We start from the raw sequence: 22,560 nt of genomic DNA, 5'->3' as shown, positions 1-22,560 counted from the left end.
TCGGTTGGGCATTTTATGCAGAAGGATACAGACAGGAGGGAGCTGAGGTCAGTATAAAATAAAAAAACACTTTATTAAAATAAGCAGCACACTTGCATTGAAGTGAGCATGAAACAACATGTATAGGGAACACCAAGCAGAGACCAAGCAGCTGTGATCAGTGTGAGGCTGCAAGCTTCACTGACCAGAGACCAGAGATGACAGCCAGCTCAAGGTATGGATATTAGTGGCAGCATTCTCAGCCGCACACAAGGATATGACAGCTGTCAAAATGCCTGGTGGATGTCGGGAGAGGGGGTGTGCATGATGTGTTTCCAGGAACCTTTAACAAGGGCTCCCCTTGTTAAAGGTGTTCAGGTGGTTCTCCATAACAGAAAAAGTGGCGTTGTACATCATTGATTTAGTTCTATTACTGGTCCCTCCATAAAGCTCTAGCATTGATTTGTTCCTTTTTACCCCTCTCCAGTTTAAAGGTGAACTGGGACAGGTCCCAAATTCTACCAATAAATTACAGTGCACATGCTGTAGCTGATCCTGCACACATTGATGTCCTCCACCATATATCTGGGTGTAGTGGTCTCCTCCAGGTCTGGTGTGTCAATGCTGCAAAGGCCTTGGACCCAGGGGTGGTTAGCTTCCCCTGACCTACATGCCTATTATATTGACATGTTGCTCCCCCATGCCTATAACTGGCTGATAGTTGATGATACTCATCAAGGCCTTGTGTTTAAAGTGCTCTGGGTCCTTTCATCATTGGTCTCCACATACACCTTGATGGTTAAATCCCACCTTTACTGAATTTTTTTCTTTTTCAGATTCCAATGTCTGGGCCTCTAAAGAGATTAAATATCTTAATCAAATTTGTGAGGGTGGTACACTCAAAACATTTGATTCCCTAAAGGTGCTATATGCTCTCCCTAACTCGTACCTATTTGGATACCTCTAACTACGCCAGGCTTTCCAGACACAATTCCGTAATCAACTGGTCTCCCCGGCTGTTCTGGGGACCCAGTCTTTACTGCATGATGATTCTCTTGTGAAACTGCTCTCAACTATACAGTGCCTCGCAAAAGTATTCGGCCCCCTTGAACTTTTCAACCTTTTGCCACATTTCAGGCTTCAAACATAAAGATATAAAATTTTTATTTTTTGTGAAGAATAACCAACAAGTGGAACACAATTGTGAAGTGGAACGAAATCTATTGGATTTTTGAAACTTTTTTAAACTAAGAAAAAAATGAAAAGTGGGGCGTGCAAAATTATTCGGCCCCCTTGCGTTAATACTTTGTAGAGCCACCTTTTGCTGCGATTACAGCAGCAAGTCGCTTGGGGTATGTCTCTATCAGTTTTGCACATCGAGAGACTGAAATTCTTGCCCATTCATCCTTGCAAAACAGCTCGAGCTCAGTGAGGTTGGATGGAGAGCATTTGTGAACAGCAGTTTTCAGCTCTTTCCACAGATTCTCGATAGGATTCAGGTCTGGACTTTGACTTGGCCATTCTAACACCTGGATACGTTTATTTGTGAACCATTCCTTTGTAGATTTTGCTGTATGTTTGGGATCATTATCTTGTTGGAAGATAAATCTCCGTCCCAGTTTCAGGTCTTTTGCAGACTCCAACAGGTTTTCATCCAGAATGGTCCTGTATTTGGCTGCATCCATCTTCCCCTCAATTTTAGCCATCTTCCCTGTCCCTGCTGAAGAAAAGCAGACCCACACCATGATGCTGCCACCACCATGTTTGACAGTGGGGATGGTGTGTTGAGGGTGATGAGCTGTGTTGCTTTTACGCCAAACATATCGTTTTGCATTTTGGGCAAAAAGTTCGATTTTGGTCTCATCTTACCAGAGCACCTTTTTCCACATGTTTGGTGTGTCTCCCAGGTGGCTTGTGGCAAACTTTAGACGAGACTTTTTATGGATATCTTTGAGAAATGGCTTTCTTCTTGCCACTCTTCCATAATGGCCAGATTTGTGCAGTGTACGACTGATTGTTGTCCTATGGACAGACTCTCCCACCTCAGCTGTAGTTCTCTGCAGTTCATCCAGAGTGATCATGGGCCTCTTGGCTGCATCTCTGATCAGTCTTCTCCTTGTCTGAGCTGAATGTTTAGAGGGACGGCCAGGTCTTTGTAGATATGCAGTGGTCTGATATTCCTTCCATTTCAAAATGATCGCTTGCACAGTGCTCCTTGGGATGTTTAAAGCTTGGGAAATCTATTTGTATCCAAATCCGGCTTTAAACTTCTCCACAACAGTATTACGGACCTGCCTGGTGTGTTCCTTGGTCTTCATGATGCTCTCTGCGCTTTCAACAGAACCCTGAGACTATCACAGAGCAGGTGCATTTATACAGAGACTTGATTACACACAGGTGGATTCTATTTATCACCATCAGTCATTTAGGACAACATTGGATCATTCAGAGATCCTCGCTGAACTTCTGGAGTGAGTTTGCTGCACTGAAAGTAAAGGGGCCGAATAATTTTGCACGCACCACTTTTCAGTTTTTTATTTGCTAAAAAAGTTTAAAATATCCAATAGATTTCGTTCCACTTCACAATTATGTCCCACTTGTTGGTGATTCTTCACAAAAAATTAAAATTTTATATCTTTATGTTTGAAGCCTGAAATGTGGCAAAAGGTTGAAAAGTTCAAGGGGGCCGAATACTTTCGCAAGGCACTGTGTATATATATATATATATATATATATATATATATATATATATATATGTATAAAATACCCTTTTAACATCTGTCCATGATGGTCTGGAGAAATTATTAAATACTGAAGACTGGGAGGACATGGGGAATTACCTTATGCAACAACTGGTCTCCACTTGGGATCGATTAATGCAATTCAAAATTCTCCATAAACTATATTTCACCCCTCAAAAATTACATAGAATTTTTAACTGTTGATGTTTGCATCCTGGGTCTGGTTCATCTCTTTGCTATGTCTAGAGCTGTGGGAACATTGATAGGCTTGCTTTTGTTTTATGCACATAAGACTTATTCTTCTTAAATGGAAGTCCCCTCAAGTTCCCACAATTGATTTCTGGAAACACTTCGTTAATGTAGCAATGCCACTATATACATTTGCTTGTGAATCTAGGGGGTGCGGTGCCCTAAAAAATGTGTAAAGGTCTGGGATCTTTGGATAGATTTGACTAATAATGTTGCTTACAATGATATGTTTTATATATACATTGTTCTCTTTTGCAAAAAAATGCCCATGGGAGAAAATGTTATTGTCTGTAGTGGTCTTTGGGATGTTGGCAACAAACATCTCTCGATAGGCCTATTTTTTCCCCCTAATAAGTTCCCTATTATTTAGGACATCTGTGTCTTGATTGTTTTGTATTCAGTAGTGGTTTCAAAATTACACCAGCATGACCATATTTTTCTATACTTGGACATTCTTTTGTGGGAGATACGTATCAACTTCCTAATTTCTGCTATCTTATTCACTCTTGTGAGCCATTCCTGCAACATAGGGGCTTGTTGATGTTGCCAATGTGTAGGACTGCACATCCATGCTGCATTTGCCATATGCATGGATAGGGATTCAGTGTAAGCACTGCCTAGAGGTGGGGAGTGGTGCAGTAAAAAATTCATAGGCGAGAAATCCAAGGAGTAGCTAATGACCCTGGCAATAATTGCATGGACCTAAATCCAGTATTGAACATTGAGACACATCCACCAGATGTGGATCAGGTCTCCTTCCACAGTTCTGCACCTCCAGGAGGGATCTGATGTATTAGTGTAAATTTTGTGAAGTAGACATATGGTCCTGTACCAATATGAAGACATCTTACAACTGTGCTCCTGAGTGTTACCATTTAGAGAGCCCCAGTGAATGGCTGCAAAGGACTCCAGTCCTCCTTAAATAGCTTGACCCATAAGTCTATTTCCCACTAATTTAGAGTTTGAGTTTGAAAGTTCTCCTAAAAATAAGCTGTAGATAGTAGATATCCGGTGACGCCGGCTGTGGTAAAAAAAAGTTGTGGTAAAAAAACTTCTCAAAAGGTCAGAGTACCCTACTGAACCTCATTTTCAGTTTAGGCCCAGAATGAGAAATGAGACAATGAAGTCAAATCACTAAGGTTGCAAAATTTTCTTCTGTCAAAAAACCCAATAGCTCATATCAGTCCTCTTAGACCCCCTTCGTTAGGGAGAGTTTTACTTTCTCATGTCAGAATCTCCAGTATAGAGAACATTAAAGTGGTTGTAAACCCTTCCAAACCACTTTGACCTACAGGTAAGCCTAGATTAAGGCTTACCTGTAGGTCCAAGAAATATCTCCTAAACCTATACGGTTTAGGAGATATTTACCCGAAGACAGCCACTGCTGTCCATGGCGCATGCGCGTAGACAGCGGCGCGCAGGCGCACTGGGCAAGCCGCAGATCGCGGCGATATGCCAAGAGTGTCGGCTCCCGTGCGCATGTGCAGGAGTGACGTCATCACGGCTCTGGCGAATCACAGCGACAGAGCGGCGAGACCCACCAAGAAGATGGACTCTCGGAACTACGGGGGACAGCGGTGACTTTCGCTGGCTCCTGTGTCAGGTAAGTGACACATAATGGACTACTATGCGATGCATAGTAGTCCATTATGCTTTACCTTTGCAGGGAATCAAAGAGGAAGTAAACCCATCAGGGCCAACAGTGTCATAAATTTCTCACCACAGATTTGCATGCTTAGGCACCCTCAGATACCAGGAAGTGCACTGCTATTTTTCAGGAGAAATTTAGGATAAAACATTTTCAGGTTACTGCTTAGGCACAATTAACATTTCTAACCATTCCCTATATCAGTAAATGTTCACTTTATAAGTTCAAGTTCACTTTAGGCTACCAAATAAGTTAATGACTAAACTGCATAAAAAAGTACTGGGCAAATGACATTGCCTAAAAGCTCTGCATATAACTGAAAAGTATTTGGAAACTTCAAATAAATTGCTTCTATATTTTGCTTTAGCGAGGAGAACAAAATGCATTGGCAGAATTATTAGTTCTCTCCCATTAAAATGCTATTTAAGTTTACCTGAATATGTCTTTTACAAGCAGTATTAGGAGAGAAATCACTGCCTCGTTTTCTGCTAGCAATAAAATATGAACAGGGGCAGCTTGACCCTGAGATCTTGATCCAACACACCAGGCTTATAGCAGTCATAGCAAGCATAAACAATATTCAATAAGAATGAAAGGCGTGCATTACCTGTACAGGGGAAGGTTGCGTTTACCCATGACTCATTGAATGTGCATCTTGACACATGCCAAATATTAGGATTATAAAAGCCTTTCCGGCATGTGTACTGTACTTCACTCCCAAGGTTTGTGGATCCATTCCATACTCTATTTGTATTGAGCAGTGATGGTGGCTGTCCACAGTTAATTTCTTAGTGAAAAATTAAATAGCATAGTTATTTGTAGAGTAAGGAAATCAAACAAACAGGATTTTGGGGTGGGGGGAAGAAAAAAAGTGATTTATAATTATATAAATATCTCCTAAAAATAAAAAAAGCCATTATTTGGAATTTGAACTTCAGCAAGAGTTGTAGAATACATTGAATGAAGGAATAATATCACCGTTATTCTCCTGCAGTGCTATCTCTGGAGGTTCTAGAACCCATTTGGATGAGACAGAAAGTGTATCTAGTGTAAAGGTCAACTTCTACTATTGGAACCAAAAATACAATAAAAATTGGGCTACGCTCTGCATTCATTGTATTAAGTGACATAATCCCAGTAAATAATTAGTCAACCAATACAATACACTTTATTACCACATCACTAAAGGACAAAGATCTAGCTCCATTTTGTAAATGAATACTAGGGTAACCATTTACTTTCCTGTAGTCTTTCTCAACCTCCCTCACACAAGTTCAAAGGCATCCTCTCATTTGAGTTCTTTCAATGTCCTCAAAGCAGTCAAACTGAAAAGTATATAAAGTTAATTTATACTTATTAACGTTCCATGTTGAAAGTCTGGAACTCAGAGCCCATGGAAGGTGGAAAAGGCCTGTCCAGTTTCACTGGCTTCAACTGACTGCATCAGAGTCAAGTGCATAACAAACCCAAACCATCATATATGTTCAGTGATTTTCATCATCCTTTCATTGCAGCGAGAAGCTGTCTTTGTTTCATGAGGCACATATTTATTTCCTCAGTAGCATGTGGGCCTTTATTTAATTCCCAAGATGTTGCCTTTTAACCGGTATTCATTTACAATACGGATCTAAAATATGGTCGATTATAATATAATACGGGGACTTGGTGGGTAGTAGTTTTATGTCTTGCTATTGACTGTTGGCTATGTGTTTGTAATTTTCGCTGTCCTTTAGAGATGAGTTAATAAAGTGTATTGCATTGACATCTGTCATGGACTAATTATTTACTGGGATTTTCAAACCCTATTTCAAAACTTATATGGGAGTTCAATCCTACAATTAATCAGGGGTTAAATGGGCAATAATTAACAGATCATTATATTGTTGATGGTTGCAGGGATTTCTAGCTTCAAAATCTCTGTGTGATATTTTTACCAAAGCGGTCAGTAGCTTTCAATAAGGGATTTAAACTGGCAGTTTAGTAGATCATAGTAGAAAAATGCAGATATAGAGTTGTTTGTCAAGATCTATGTTTTCTATGTCTAAGGAATATGATGAAACTGTGAACACAAAGTCATATATGTGGAACTGAAAAATAAAGCAAAGAAAATCTGAATTTAAAAAAGGTTAAAAATACAATAAATAACAAACTAAAAGGTAGTATGCATGCATGCTATAAAAAGCTATATATTTTTACTTGTATTTAGGTAAAAGCCAAGGACTAGATACATGGACATAGATGCATGGTGTTTTAATACTTTTAAGTACAACTTCTAAATGTAGTACCCTCCTAGATAGGTGTTATGATTAGGTAAATTAGGTAAATTTAGTTCTAGCTGACTGTATCCAGAGGAGTTACATTTCGTTGTTATCCTAATTTAGTTCTGGCTCACTGTAATCAGCGTGGCAGTGTTCTGGCCTGTTCTATGTTTCAGTGGCTGCAAAACTGGCTGCTTCCCCCTAACTGGCCCAGAAATGGTATGGAAGTTAGTGGGCAGGCAGAGTCTAATCGGCAGCTGAATATTCATACAGCCTTGGCCAATCCCTGGAAAGAGGTGCCCAGATGGTGAGAGAGAGTCTGTATAAATATTCTGGGACAGAGAGCAAGCTGGTCCTTTTCCTTGAGGAGGAGGTCATAGCCTAGGTGGCCTCCTAGCTAGATTCTTTCCATACAGAAAAAATGCAGCATGTTCTATTTTTGTTGACTGCACTGAAACACACTGCAGTGGTGTGAACTAGGGCCATTGGAATACATGGAAAACACTGTACGTGCATTTTTGATGCAGTTTAAAAATGCACTGGACTGCACCTGGTGTAAACCAGTCCTAAGGACTGCCATAGATGGTTCAAATTTTAGCCAGTTTAGCAAGAACCGTCTGAGATTAAAATTGTGTGTGGGCAGACTGAATGTACTATCGATCAATCAACTTGGGTAGAATCAACCTGCTGGATTAATTTGCGATTATCATTAGAGACTGCTATAGCCACTAGCAATAATCAGTGTCTTCTCCTGGCGGGGACAGATTCCCCCGCTGGGAGCAGACAATGGCTTAGCAGGAGGGATTCCTGTCGCGTACCTAACTGTGGAGCCTGAGATAATGAGGGTGGCCTGTTGCACAATTCTTGTCCAAGCACCCCTGGTAGTGGAGACAGGGACTGCTAGGGCAGTGGAAGGGCACAGGTGCCTGGAAGCTGTAGGAGTGAGCTGGAGCTTGGAGACACAGGAGTCCTTCTAGTGGTTCTGTGGAGTCTAGTCACCAGCCTTGTTCAGCAGGAGCCAGGCAGACAGAGGCAGAATCAGGATCAGTTTCAAGGTCGGGAACAGGCAGCAGTAGATAATGTACTGGCAATGGGGTACCAAATCAGGAGGCAGAGACATAGTCATAAATCCAAGCCAGGGTCGGTAACATAAGCAGGAAGCAGATATAGCAGGTGGAGTGATCCAAGAGAGGGATCAGGAACAAGGTTAGTAGACATGGAATAGAATCAGGAACACAGGAACCAAAGCTGAAGTCAATCCAGCACTGAAGGCAGACAAACTCTCTGGGCTCCAGAATCTTTGAATGCGAATTTGTGTGCGCATTATAGTCCTTGCTCATCTTGGGCTCCTATGCTTGTGACTCTGCACATGAGCATTAGAATTAGCACCTGCTGCAAGGGAATTAGCAGCTGCTGTACAAGATCCCGACATTACCCCTTCCTTAACAGCAGCCTCCGGATGTCCAATTGAGACATCTTTTCAGGGGGAGCAAGGTGAAAAGCTTGTAAAATCTCTGAGCCCGAAGGTTTGCATCAGCTCCCAAGAAATCTCCTCGAGACCAAATCCTTTCTACTTATTTAGGTATTGAATTAGACCCTGTCTTTTCCTGCAATCCAAGATAGCTTCAACTTCAAATTCTTCCTCCCCATTAACCATTATTGCTTCTGGAGGTCCCACATCTCGATCAGGAAAAGGATTCAATACATTCAATACATTAGGCTTAAGTAATGAAACATGAAACACAGCAAATTCCAGTTCATGGGACACTGAATTAACTTTTTTTTTTAACTGGGAATGGTCCCAGTTTTTTAGAGGAACATGCCAACTTCAGGTTCACTGTGGAGAGCCATACATGATTACCTGACCTTGGGTCCAGTTCTCCCCTCCTTTTCTTATCAAGTTACTTCTTGTTATCTTTCTGAGATTTGTAAATGGTTTCCTTTAGTACCAGGTTGTTAGTGTTAACAAAGTTCAACTTGTCCTGGATAATCAGCAATTGAGAATCTGGTACCAGCACAGACAAAAAGAGGGGTGAAAACCATAATTGGAAAAGAAGGGTGACTGATCTGTGGCAGAATGGGTAGAGTTGTTGAATGCAAATTCTGTTAATGGCAACAGCGAAGTCCAATCTTCATGAGTAAATGAAGAAAAACAGCATAAATGTTGTTCCCAAGTCTGATAAGTTCATCCAGTCTGCCCATCAGTCTGTGGGTGGTAGGAGTCCTTGATAGCTTGAAGCTTAATACCCAGTGCTTCACTTAATGCTTTCAAGAATCTTGACGTGAACTGTACTCCACGATCTGAAACCACGTCACTGGGAATTCAGTGAAACCTTACAATTTATTTTACAAAAATCCTGCCTGTTTCTGTTGCCAATGGGGTCTCTCTCATAGGAATGAAATGTACCATCTTGGATAGACGATCAACCACCACAAAGATGGAAAGAAAAAAACCTTAGAAGGAGGAAGCTCGACAATGAAGTCCATTGCAATCATTTCCCAAGACCTTGCGTGCGCATTCTAATCCTTGCTCATCTTGGCCTCCTATGCTTGTGACTCTGCACATGCGCATTAGAATCAGCACTTGCTGCACAGGAATTAGCAGCACCTGTTGCACGAGATCCCTGATAATTTCCCTGTCAGCACTATCTGTGTTGATGTGGGAATTGTGCAAATTTCTTTTCTGAAACCTATGGTTGCAGAAAAGAAATGTGCACCATCTATGGCGTGCTTTAGACTCTGGGTTAGGTCTCTGCTGAACAATACACTGTTTAACAAACAATACACTGTAGTAGTGATGAACCTTACCTCGGCATGAAAGATCAGCTCCGTCCCATTCCCCGTCTTCATTACATGTAGCAATCTCATTCCCACTGGCCATGATGTAACCAAGTAAACATTTAAAAATAAGCGTACTTCCATATGTAGTGTTCTGTAACCGCACTGCCATTGCATTTTGAATTGAAGGTGGAGGTCCACAGTCTGCAACTGTTATAATTTTTTTAAATAATTATTACCTACAATTGCATAAGTAGTACAGCCTATATATCATTCAGAACTATGTTGTGCTATTTTAGCTTCCTATTGGCACAATCTAATTGGTACCTATGTTTACTTCTCGAATACTGCAGTGGAGACATTTGCTCACAGTAGTCTGTGCCTTTATCACTTCTTTAAAAAAAAAAAACATACCAATGGTGTAAGGCTCCCTGAGCTTAATTATTCATTCTTTTTATTGATTCATCACAAAGTATGTAGAAGTATGCAGAATTGATTGCCCCAGTGCCAACACACAACCCTTGGACCTCATGGGGTTTGCCAGTGCTCCCTGTACCACTCTAGACCTCAGTTTCGATTTGCACACTAAGTCACTGTGGTTCTGTTGGCGATCAATAACTGGTGTGGTCCATCACTAAGCCCAGGAGTTCAATCGGTTAGCTCTTGGGCTTTTTTAACCCCCAATGAATCGCTCTATAAGTGTTCTACATAGCAGCGTAGCAAAAAACAATATTTTGTATGGTGCAGTGACATTACCTGAGATGTCATCAGCGCTTCCTGTCCCTTCAGTCTGCATGTTTAGAGATGGTTCTGTTCTGCCTACCTTTGCGGCAGCAGCAGCAGATTACTTATATAGTGAAAAGTTATCTGTTGCTGCAGATGTTTTAAGGAGGTAGGGTTGCAAAAAAAAAATATCCCACCTCCCCATTAATCCTCAGGTCCCAGAAAATACATCAGATTTACTGGATGATTTACTTTGCTTTTATGCTTCAGTATTAAAATACTAATAGTGAGTGCTAATTCCCATAGGAATTTTAACTTTTGCAAATCTGTAAAAATGTGACTGGGACTGTGATGCTGATTCCTGGCTGTGTAAGCCCAATTTAAGCTTGCCTAAATGTTACATTAAACATTTACATGAGGAGAGATGGGGAAAAAACTGTGTCCACAAAGAAAGTATAACTAAAGGGGAAACTTTTTTGCAGTGGGATTAGAACACCTGTCAGTTTTTATTGCTGTCTGTGCTCCCGTTAAGGAAATTAACCTTCTCTATTTGTCCTGTTTACCATTATCATTGAAAGTGAAAGTAAAAGAAATTCTTAAATTTTGGGTTGTCCCCAGAAAAGTAATAGAAGGAAAATCATTGAGGACACTAGTTCTGGTGACCTGGGGGTCCTCAAGAGATCCCCTTAATTTGCAGGGATTTCTTCTCACTTCCTGTTTGGCTATGGAACAGGAATTGAAGGGAAATCTCCGCAATTGGACACAGATGGCGAAAAAAAAATCTGACAGGGGTTATAACACTCCCTTGCTCCATCAAAAATGAAAAAAAAAGTTTTGCCTATAGTTCTATTTTAAAATTTCCTTTTTGTTGTTTTATCACATAATAGCAAATGTTGCCTGCCACTGATTTATGGGGAAATGTGACACCATTTTATAGTTTTGTATTGATGTTGCAGCCAGATAAAACTGGCCATTTTCATGCAGATAGTCAATATTATTTTAATGATACCAAATTACTTTAAGCTCTTGTACACATGGTCGGACATTCCGACGGAAAATGTCTGATCGGACCGTGTTGTCGGATAATCCGACCGCGTGTGGGCTTCATCTGACTTTTTCCGTTGGAATTTCCGACCAACAAAGTTTGACAGCTGGATATAAAAATTTTCCGACAACATGATCCGATCGGACTTTGTCTGATCGTTTGTAGAGAATTCCGATCGGACAAAGTGCCACGCATGCTCAGATCAAATTCCTAGACCAAAGCTATTGGCTACTAGCCTGAACGTAGTCCCGTCACAACCAAATAACGTCATCATGTTACGAACGGTTGGATTTTCCGACAACTTTGTCTGACCGTGTTTATGCAACACCAGTTACGGACAAAATCCGACGGATTTTGTTGTCGGAATGTCCGACCGTGTGTACAAGGGCTAATATATTATTACTTGTGAAAACAGTACACCCTGTTTTTTATAATGTTTCTGAATCCTATTACTTTGTGGTGTTGCTGAGTAAAAACTATTTTCCTGGTGCCTCCATGGCAGCGTACCTGTACCAGTGACAAGCTCCATCTTGGCTCCTCCCTCAGGACCAGTGACTGACTATTATGAAAGAAAATGATCAGTGCTCTCCCAGCATTCTCCTTTTTTTCCTCATACCTCATGGTCAGTGAATGGTGGTCGAACGCCCCTTACCTCTGCAGTCGGCAGCTTTCAGCTGGGTTCAAGCCTCTCCCAGGTGCAGTCTATTCTTGGGCAGTTTAATGCGCTGATAAGATAGGGAGTCCCTTCTGTGGGTATTTTGGGACAGTAGTTGTCTCTTAACTAAGAGCTCCTATCTGCATTTATATACTGGCATTTGCTCAAGCCTGCAGCAGAGAAAGCAGCTATATCTATTTTTTCACTTAGCCTTCCATTTTTCCTTCCTGTCATCCCTTCTCTGTCAATTTACTTTCTTTGTGTTCCTCTCTCTCTTTTTCATTTTCTTCTTCCCCCACCACCTTCTCCTCCTTGTGATATTGTACCTTCATTCCTGGTTACTATAGTGGGCGCAACTCGCACCAACTTTTCTGAGTCCCTCAGCATCTTCCCTCCTGTTCTGCGCATGTGTGGACATCAGGAGCCGGCTCGGTGGGCCAGGCTGAGTCTGGAGGGCTGCACAGGTCCTAGTGCCACTTGCCGCGCATGCATGGTCTGGCCTGAGGTTGTGGTGGCCATTTTGAATAAGGGCAAATTTACATTTCTTGCCCTTGTTTGTCAAAATCTTTTTTTAGAGGGTTGTATCTTCCACAGATGTCCCTCCCCTCTCCATTGTTTATTACTGGGGGCTTTCAGCATGGCAGCCTGTTGTCATCTAAGGAGGTTCCCTATGTGGGGAGCTCCTGGAGGGGACCCTGTTTTTTGCCAACGGTAAATGTAATTTCTTTCTTTTTCTTTACACAGGAATACTGTTTCCTTGATCCATCTGAAATACCAGTCACTAATGCCTTTAGCTTTCTCTAGCTGCTTTTTCTGTCTGTTGCCTAAAATAAGTAGTACGCCACCGAACAAGACCCTCTCCAACATTTAGGGTAGGGACTGTCGTCCAGTTGAGTAAAAAAAGGAGAGCACTTATGCTGGTAGGTTTAAGTATGCCAGAAGAAATCCAAGCAGACATCAGGGCGACATAAACAAGCCTATGAACGCCTCAGCTACGGCACACCATCAAGATCAGAATATCATGCAAGCGGCGAGGGTCCATCTGTGAAAAGACATAGTTCTTCACATTCACCAACTCTCAAATGCCTAAATGCTGAGCATGCGGGGGTCATCTCATTACCAGCCAATTGGTCTACAAAAGCTTTAAGCCTCATACACGATCAGATTGTTGGCCAACAGAGCATCAGACTTTTGTCCGAAGGGCGTGTGCCAGGAACTTGTCTTGCATACTAACAGCACACAATTGTCAGCCAACAAACACGTGGAATTTCAGCTCTTGAGCGGCACCCTTTGGGCACCTTCTGCTAATGTCATGTTTGGTGAGCATTGATTCCAAGCATGCGTGTTTGTAATTTGGACCTTTGTGTGATGGACTTATGTACACACGATATGAAAATCTACAAAATCTACAAGATTCTGCAATGCCAGACGGCCTGCCGGAGGTAGACATGGCAATGGCAGTGGTATAACAAAGGATTTCATCTCATCAATCGATAATTCAGCCTCAATTGAGGATCCTTTATACAGATGAATAGACCCCAACTTAAAGGAGCTTACCAAATAGCGGGGTAAACGCCTGGAAGTCAGCAATTGCCTTATCTGTATACAAAGTGCTGTTGGCATGGACTGAAAACATGGAAACAGTGATTCATCAAAATGTTCCTAGGGAAAATATAAGCAAGGCTTTGGACGAATTATGGCTCTTAGCAGACTTCATTTGTTACATTGCAAGATCAACATCAGTACTTGTGATAGCCATATCGGTATTGTGGTCAGAACTATGGGCAGCTGACACTGTGTCAAAACAAAATTAGTATATATAACCTTTTTTTGATGGTAAATCACTCTTTGCAGAAAGGCTACAGAAATCCATTTCCCGCGTCACAGGAGGCGTGTGCCAGGAACTTGTCTTGCATACTAACAGCACACAATTGTCAGCCAACAAACACGTGGAATTTCAGCTCTTGAGCGGCACCCTTTGGGCACCTTCTGCTAATGTCATGTTTGGTGAGCATTGATTCCAAGCATGCGTGTTTGTAATTTGGACCTTTGTGTGATGGACTTATGTACACACGATATGAAAATCTACAAAATCTACAAGATTCTGCAATGCCAGACGGCCTGCCGGAGGTAGACATGGCAATGGCAGTGGTATAACAAAGGATTTCATCTCATCAATCGATAATTCAGCCTCAATTGAGGATCCTTTATACAGATGAATAGACCCCAACTTAAAGGAGCTTACCAAATAGCGGGGTAAATGCCTGGAAGTCAGCAATTGCCTTATCTGTATACAAAGTGCTGTTGGCATGGACTGAAAACATGGAAACAGTGATTCATCAAAATGTTCCTAGGGAAAATATAAGCAAGGCTTTGGACGAATTATGGCTCTTAGCAGACTTCATTTGTTACATTGCAAGATCAACATCAGTACTTGTGATAGCCATATCGGTATTGTGGTCAGAACTATGGGCAGCTGACACTGTGTCAAAACAAAATTAGTATATATAACCTTTTTTTGATGGTAAATCACTCTTTGCAGAAAGGCTACAGAAATCCATTTCCCGCGTCACAGGAGGAAAGTCAGATTTGATTTCCCAGAACAACAGAATTAGACGTATCTGGGAATTTAGGCATGTTTACTTGCACGCACCCATACTACAACTGTTACAGAAGTATCTGAGATTATCGGTCAATCGGTCAGGCCCATCTACAATTCCAGAGTCTCCCCTTTGGACCCTGCTCTTCCCACAGAGCCCTCACGAAGGCTCGGATCACTATCCAAGCTTTTTTACGAGACTCCTTCTTTATGGGTCTCAGTTCTTATCCCTAACCAGACAATATCCTCCTTTTATCAAAAGATCCAGCCCAGCTAGTGGAACAGGTGCGGATGCTGTGGCCTACACTATCAAGATACGGTTGGATGGTAAATCATCAAACAAGTCATCTTTTCTCCAGTTTAGATGCCTTATTCAACACTGCAAAAGGGACGGTGTCCTTTGCCACCTCAGAAAGTATGGGTGATCATTCAGAAAGTAAGGTGAGAGAGGACATGGTCCTACATAACAGCCTAACTAACTCAACTTAATAGGGATTTTTGTCTTTTTGTATCCAGATGGTCCCATGGACACATGGATACCTCAGGCACCATTTAGTTAGAATTCCTGAAGCAATGGAGCAAACCATCTATCTCAGTCCATAAACCAAACAATTTTGATGCATAGGGGTCTGCACTAGTGGACAAAGAGGGAGATGCCTGTAAAGCTACGCCCATTAAGGCATGTCTTCTGGACCACAGTTACCACGGACGCCAATGCAATAGGCTAGGAGACACATTGCAACCAGATTTTGGTTCAAGAGAGATGGGCGTTCAATGCGACAGACATCATCGCAAATATCCTGGAAATCCAGGCAGCTTCTCTCACATAGACAGCATTTGCTCTCTCAGATCAAGAACAAATCAGCTCTGATTCAGATAGACAACAGAGCTGCAATATCATACATACATCACCAAGGCGGAACCAACAACTTTTCCTTACTAAGGGAAGTGGAAGCCATCTTCATTTGGGTCCCAGAGGGGAATCCGAAGGACCTAAGAGTAGTCTATCTTCCAGCCCACTTAAACACAGGTGCCGATCACCTATCCCAAGAATTCCTGGATCCCAACAAATGGTCCCTACAACCGAAGTTATTCAGTTGGATTGTGGGCCAGAGGACCTTTCCTGAACTGCATCCTTTTGCTACAGCAAGCAAAACCAAGCTGCAGAGGTTTATTACATATCTACCTCACCCTTGGGCAGAAGCAATAGATGCCCTGTCAAGTCCTTGGGTATGCAATCTAATTTAGGCCTCCTCTGGTCTCCTACCTCAAATTCTCTTGAGACTTGCAGTATCAACAATAAACGGTGATAACAGTCCTGCCATATATGCAGGGACACTCATGATTCTCTAGGGCAATATTTCTTAGTGTCCAGCCTCCGGTAAATATTCCTCTGATACCCTTTCTTCAGGCTTGAGGCATCACACCCATCAGAATCCTCACAGAATGAACCTTCAGATTAGAATGTTAAAACAGAGGCTTTAATCATTAAAATGTCCCTCCAGAGTCCTCTGCTCAAAGCACAGGAGCCTTCAATGAACAATACGTGTGACAAGGTTTGGAATATGTTTAGATCTTTCACAAATGGCAAAACTTCAATCTTCATGTACCCTCTTCCTCCCAACTCTTTGACTTCCTGCAAGCAGACCTTGATTTAGGATCAGGATTAAGCAATTTAAAGGTACAGCTGATGGCAATCTCTGCTGTGACAAGTGATGGGCTGAAGATCCTTTAATAATCAAATTCTTCAAGACAGTCAAGAAGATAAGCCCACCTGGAGCCCTTTTTCAAACAGCCTTTTGCCCCATCTGATTCACCATCCTTGTGGAATGACACTTGTAAACTATTTTTCTTTGTGGCAATAGCACTGGGCTGGGGTGTATCAGAACTTCAGGCTCTGGGATCAGAAGACAATAATATTATTTTTTGTACTCAAATAGAGTGGAACTTAGAACGGTACTTGGATTCATCCCTAAGCTCTCCTCTTCCTCTACTATCTCTGAGCCTTGGGCCCTGCCAATCTTTTTAGATCCAATTTTGACCTTCTTCATGAAGATGTTATTACTTCGCTACAAAGACATTAACTTCAAGCCACAACTACCTTCAGACTTTCATCTAACCTATTTGTAATACTTAAAAAAACAAAAACACAGAGGCAAAAAGGCATCATCTGGGGCCATCCAGCCATTCCGGAACTGCAGTATCCATCATGCCTAATCATATCTGTGAATATCAGAGCTTTACAATATCTTATAGAACATGTGGTTCTGTGGCAGCTGGGGAGCCATAGTTTGCAGATCCCTGCTCTAGTACAATAGTTTAATGGATAATCAAGTTTGGTTAAGAAGGTTGTTAACCTTTAAAATGTATATTTCTGATTTATTAATCAGAAGATATGATATGGGTTAAAAGAGAATTCTATGGACAAGGAGGAAAAGGTTTAACATAACACCATTTATTAGAGTAAGTTACAGGTCTATCTAATACACAGAAAATATCTATAGTCTTAAGCGAGGGAGTAAAATATTAGGTTAACCACTTTCAGACCGGACCATTTTGCTGGTAAATGACCAGAGGTCTTTTTACACTTTGGCACTGCGCTGCTTTAACTGGTAATTGCGCGGTCATGCAATGTTGTACCCAAACAAAATTTGCGTCCTTTTCTTCCCACAAATAGAGCTTTCTTTTGATGGTATTTGATTGCCTCTGCGATTTTTATTTTTTGCGATATAAACGTAAAAAGACCGCAAATTTTGAAAAAAAATGATATTTTCTACTTTTTGTTATTAGAAAAATCCAATAAACTCAATTTTAGTCATACATTTAGGCCAAAATGTATTCAGCCACATGTCTTTGGTAAAAAAAAAGTCAATAATTGTATATTTATTGGTTTGCGCAAAAGTTGTCACATCTACAAACTAAGGTACGTTTTCTGGAATTTACGCAGCTTTTAGTTTACGACTGCCTATCTCATTTCTTGAGGTGCTAAAATGGCAGGGCAGTACAAAACCCCCCCAAATGACCCCATTTTGGAAAGTAGACCCCCTAAGGAAATTGATAAGAGGCATGTTGAGCCCATTGAATATTTTATTTTTTTGCCTCAAGCGATTGAATAATGACAAAAAAAAAAATTTATTTTTTTTTTTACACAAAGTTGTCACTAAATGATATATTGCTCACACATGCTATGGGCGTATGTGAAATGACACCCCAAAATAAATTCTGCTGCTTCTCCTGAGTATGGGGATACCACATATGTGGGACTTTTTGGGAGCCTAGCCGCGTACGGGGCCCCGAAAACCAAGCACCGCCTTCAGGCTTTCTAAGGGCGTAAATTTTTGAGTTCACTTCTCACTACCTATTACAGTTTTGAAGGCCATAAAATGCCAAGATGGCACAAAACCCCCACAAATGACCCCATTTTAGAAAGTAGACACCCCAAGCTATTTGCTGAGAGGCATGTTGAGTTCATGGAATATTTTATATTTTGCCACAAGTTGCGGGAAAATTACAAACTTTTTTTTTTTTTTTTTTTTTTTAACAAAGTTGTCACTAAATGATATATTGCTCATGCATGCCATGGGCATATGTGAAATGACACCCCAAAATAAATTCTGCTGCTTCTCCTGAGTACGGGGATACCACATATGTGGGACTTTTTGGGAGCCTAGCCGCGTACGGGGCCCCGAAAACCAAGCACCGCCTTCAGGCTTTCTAAGGGCGTAATTTTTTGATTTCACTCCTCACTACCTATTACAGTTTTGAAGGCCATAAAATGCCAAGATGGCACAAAACCCCCACAAATGACCCCATTTTAGAAAGTAGACACCCCAAGCTATTTGCTGAGAGGCATGTTGAGTCCATGGAATATTTTATATTTTGCCACAAGTTGCGGGAAAATTACAAACTTTTTTTTTTTTTTTTTTTTTTTCACAAAGTTGTCACTAAATGATATATTGCTCACGCATGCCATGGGCATATGTGAAATGACACCCCAAAATAAATTCTGCTGCTTCTCCTGAGTATGGGGATACCACATATGTGGGACTTTTTGGGAGCCTAGCCGCGTACGGGGCCCCGAAAACCAAGCACCGCCTTCAGGCTTTCTAAGGGCGTTACAGTTTTGAAGGCCATAAAATGCCAAGATGGCACAAACCCCCCCCAAATGACCCCATTTTGGAAAGTAGACACCCCTAAATTTAGGGGTACACTAGTGAGACTAGGTAATAAATGGCGGGTGCCCTGAAACTATAAAAAAATAACTAACCAACCAGCGTCACCTGTAACAGTTATATGGTGATCACTGGTGAAAGGGTTAACTAGGGGGCAATCAGGGGGCTTTATGCGGTAGTATATGGGGGTCCCTGGCGCTATAAAAAGCTGCAGCGAACCTAAATACCTACCTGCCTAACTAGCGTCACCTGTGACACTAATACAGCGATCAGAAAAACGATCGCTTATTAGGCTGGGTTCACACTGGAGCGATGCGGGAACGCCACGAATGCGCGGCGGGTTCCCGCATCGCATGCCTCCCGGCGGCAGTTCACACTGCCCTATGCGAACTGCTGGGAGTGTCAGTGAAATGTTACTGACACCCCCAGATCAGTTCGCATATCGCAGTGCGATCTGCAAACTCGGATCGCATGGTGTGAACACCCATGCGATCCGATTCTGCTGCGGGCCAAAAAAAGGGTCCCGTGCGAATTTGCGGCGGGTGCGGCGGGTGCGGCGAATGGCTGAACTCGAATCGCACAGAGATCGGATGTGATTTGCACTGCAGTGCGGTGCGAATCACATCCGTTCTCATAAACCGCTGCAATGTGAACCCAGCCTTAGTGACACTGGCGACGGGGGGTGATCACGGGGTTAAACCTTTATTGGGGGGGTTAGGGGGGTACCTTAGAACTAAAGGGGGCTAACCCTAACTGCCCTAACAGTTATTAGTCACAAATGACACCCGCCGGGTGATCAGGGGGTTAAACCTTTATTAGGTAATAAATGGCGGGTGCCCTGAAACTATAAAAAAATAACTAACCAACCAGCGTCACCTGTAACAGTTATATGGTGATCACTGGTGAAAGGGTTAACTAGGGGGCAATCAGGGGGCTTTATGCGGTAGTATATGGGGGTCCCTGGCGCTATAAAAAGCTGCGGCGAACCTAAATACCTACCTGCCTAACTAGCGTCACCTGTGACACTAATACGGCGATCAGAAAAATGATCGCTTATTAGGCTGGGTTCACACTGGAGCGATGCGGAAACGCCGCGAATCCGCGGCGGGTTCCCGCATCGCATGCCTCCCGGCGGCAGTTCACACTGCCCTATGCGAACTGCTGGGAGTGTCAGTGAAATGTTACTGACACCCCCAGATCAGTTCGCATATCGCAGTGCGATCTGCAAACTCGGATCGCATGGTGTGAACACCCATGCGATCCGATTCTGCTGCGGGCCAAAAAAAGGGTCCCGTGCGAATTTGCGGCGGGTGCGGCGGGTGTGGCGGGTGCGGCGGGTGCGGCGAATGGCTGAACTCGAATCGCACAGAGATCGGATGTGATTTGCACTGCAGTGCGGTGCGAATCACATTCGTTCTCATAAACCGCTGCAATGTGAACCCAGCCTTAGTGACACTGGCGACGGGGGGTGATCACGGGGTTAAACCTTTATTGGGGGGGTTAGGGGGGTACATTAGAACTAAAGGGGGCTAACTCTAACTGCCCTAACAGTTATTACAGTCACAAATGACACCAATGCAAAAAAAAAAAAAAAAAAAAAAAAAAAATGACATTGGTGTCACTGTGACTGGGGGGCAGGGGTAATTGGGGGGGTGATCGGGGGGTAAAGGGGGGGTGTGAGTGTGCCTGGCATGTTCTACTGTGTGTGTGAGTGTTGGTGCAACTTACTGATCCGCTCTCCTCCGTGTCGGAACGAAAAATACCGACACGGAGGAGAGAATACATCACTTCCTCTCCTGTGTTTACATTACAGGAGAGGAAGTGATGTCACCGGGGATTTCTATTCGTCGGGAGCGATCGCGAGGGGGTGGCCATGAATGAATGGCCGTCCCCTCGTCCGGGATCGCTCCCGTACGAATTCCGACCGCCGCAGGCACCGGGCGGGGGCCCGATCGGGCCCCCGACCCGCGGGAGGCAAGGGACGTACATGTATGCCCTTATGCCTGCCCGTGCCATTGTACCGACGTACATCGGCGTGCGGCGGTCGGCAACTGGTTAAAATACAACAAGAATACAGATTACATTCATCACAATACAAAACAAGACATATTACAAGCAGGTATACCTTTAAGTGCTGGGAGATGATCTGATAATTTACCTTACTGGTCCCTCTAATACAGGGCCATCTCTCATTGACTTGCACAGGACCACCCTGATTGGTTAGCTATCTCCTCCCCCAGTCGTATCTCTTCCAAGATTGGTCAATTTCCTCATAACTTAATTTCCCCTCAATAGCAACTCCTCTTTTGGCTTTAATTGGTTAGTGATAATTAGTCTGAAGCAAATGTAATTAAAGAGGAATTTACTCTTGAATAGGGCCCTTAACTATGCGCAGTCCTAGCCGGGATAAATTGTCCATTCCTGAACAGATCAAAGCAATATTTTAAGCATATCAACCACCCTTTGAAATGGATAAATGGTTGATCAGCACGGAAGAATACACAAGCCTTTATCTAGCAAATTAATTCGGCCCCGTACCGACTACACACTCAAATGGTATCTTTTCCTGGGCCTTTGACTACCAAATTAGGTAAACAGCGGGACATCTCCCTAACACCCACACTTAGCATACTTGTAAGACAAAAGGGACTTTTAATTGAATTACTTACGCTAACCAAAAGTCTGTTCATGTATTTGCTCACATCCAGCCAAGTTAACCTAATACTTATTATAAACCTTCTTTATTTCTTATCCTAATATATATATCTATAATACAAATATTCCCAGTTGCTAATGGAGATTACTCATAAACTCCTCATAAGGCAACAGATGACCCCTTGTGGCAAGTTGAGTCAGAAGAAACTACGCCACACTTAAGTGAGTAATTGTTTATGTCTAATCTCCATTAGTGAGTTCAGTTTCTCCCTCTGCCATCTTAGAAGTCGGTCGAGATATACCACCATGCCCATCATAAATAACAGTACCCCACACTGCAATATGAGAAGACCTTTTTTTCCCATTTCCACCCAGGTCCTGGTGGTGACCAAGCTGAAATCCCCATCATGTAAAAGTTCATTCAGCCTTTTCCCTGTTTTCTCCATATCATTACTAATTTGAATTTTATGGGTATCCTTCCTTGCGAGCAGATTGTGAAGGTTTACTGACATAGTATCAATTTTTATATGAAAATGGGGTAGATAGGTTATAGGATCTGGGACATCAGGGGGACTCTCAATGATATAGTCTTCTGTTAACACTGGTATGGGGGTTACTACAGTTTCCCTAATAATAGTGTACTCATGTGGAATGAAGCAAAAATTTGGATAGAGTATTGGACACGACTGACCCCCATAGAGAAATGTCCGGTGATTGGTAATGACACAGTACATGTGGTAGGTGACCTTTGTGCTAAGTGTTTTCCATTTTGACAACTTCACTGGGCAGTTAGCTTCCATCTCACTTGTACTGGTTTCTTGAGGGGGTTGGAGTGGACTTTCCAGTTGGGGGTCCCTTGCTACTTTGGCTGTGGGATCCGGGTCATTGCTTAGACCACAGACTGGAGTGTCAATTTCAAAAACATCACAACGGCATAAGTACCTATTGTCTTTGACAGTGCAGCAGGCAGTGTGTGGTGCTTTCCATCGCCCTTGAACTTGAATGAGCATTTCGGGGAGGTGCAACCTTTCCTTGTACACGTCGTTTTCAAGGTACCC

General features: G+C 42.5%; 1 protein-coding gene across 4 annotated transcripts in view; it reads right to left on the bottom strand.

The window, feature by feature from the left end:
• The window catches only part of SUSD1 (sushi domain containing 1), a 321,740-nt gene that overhangs the window by 171,062 nt on the left and 128,118 nt on the right, over positions 1–22,560 (bottom strand). For all 4 annotated transcript variants that reach the window (XM_077475343.1, XM_077475342.1, XM_077475344.1 and 1 more), the window contains 2 exons: positions 9,684–9,863; positions 5,225–5,404 (listed from right to left, as the gene is read on the bottom strand). In XM_077475343.1, the coding sequence (XP_077331469.1) occupies positions 5,225–5,404; positions 9,684–9,863 (360 nt within the window). The remainder of the gene's footprint in view (positions 1–5,224; positions 5,405–9,683; positions 9,864–22,560) is intronic.

This window comes from Lithobates pipiens, unplaced genomic scaffold (assembly GCF_037356315.1).
Source record: "Lithobates pipiens isolate NorthernLeopardFrog02 unplaced genomic scaffold, aLitPip1_a1.2 Scaffold_13, whole genome shotgun sequence".
NCBI classification, from domain to species: Eukaryota; Metazoa; Chordata; class Amphibia; order Anura; family Ranidae; genus Lithobates; species Lithobates pipiens.
Note: the sequence above shows the minus strand (reverse complement) of the source record. Positions and strands in the feature narration are given on the sequence as shown.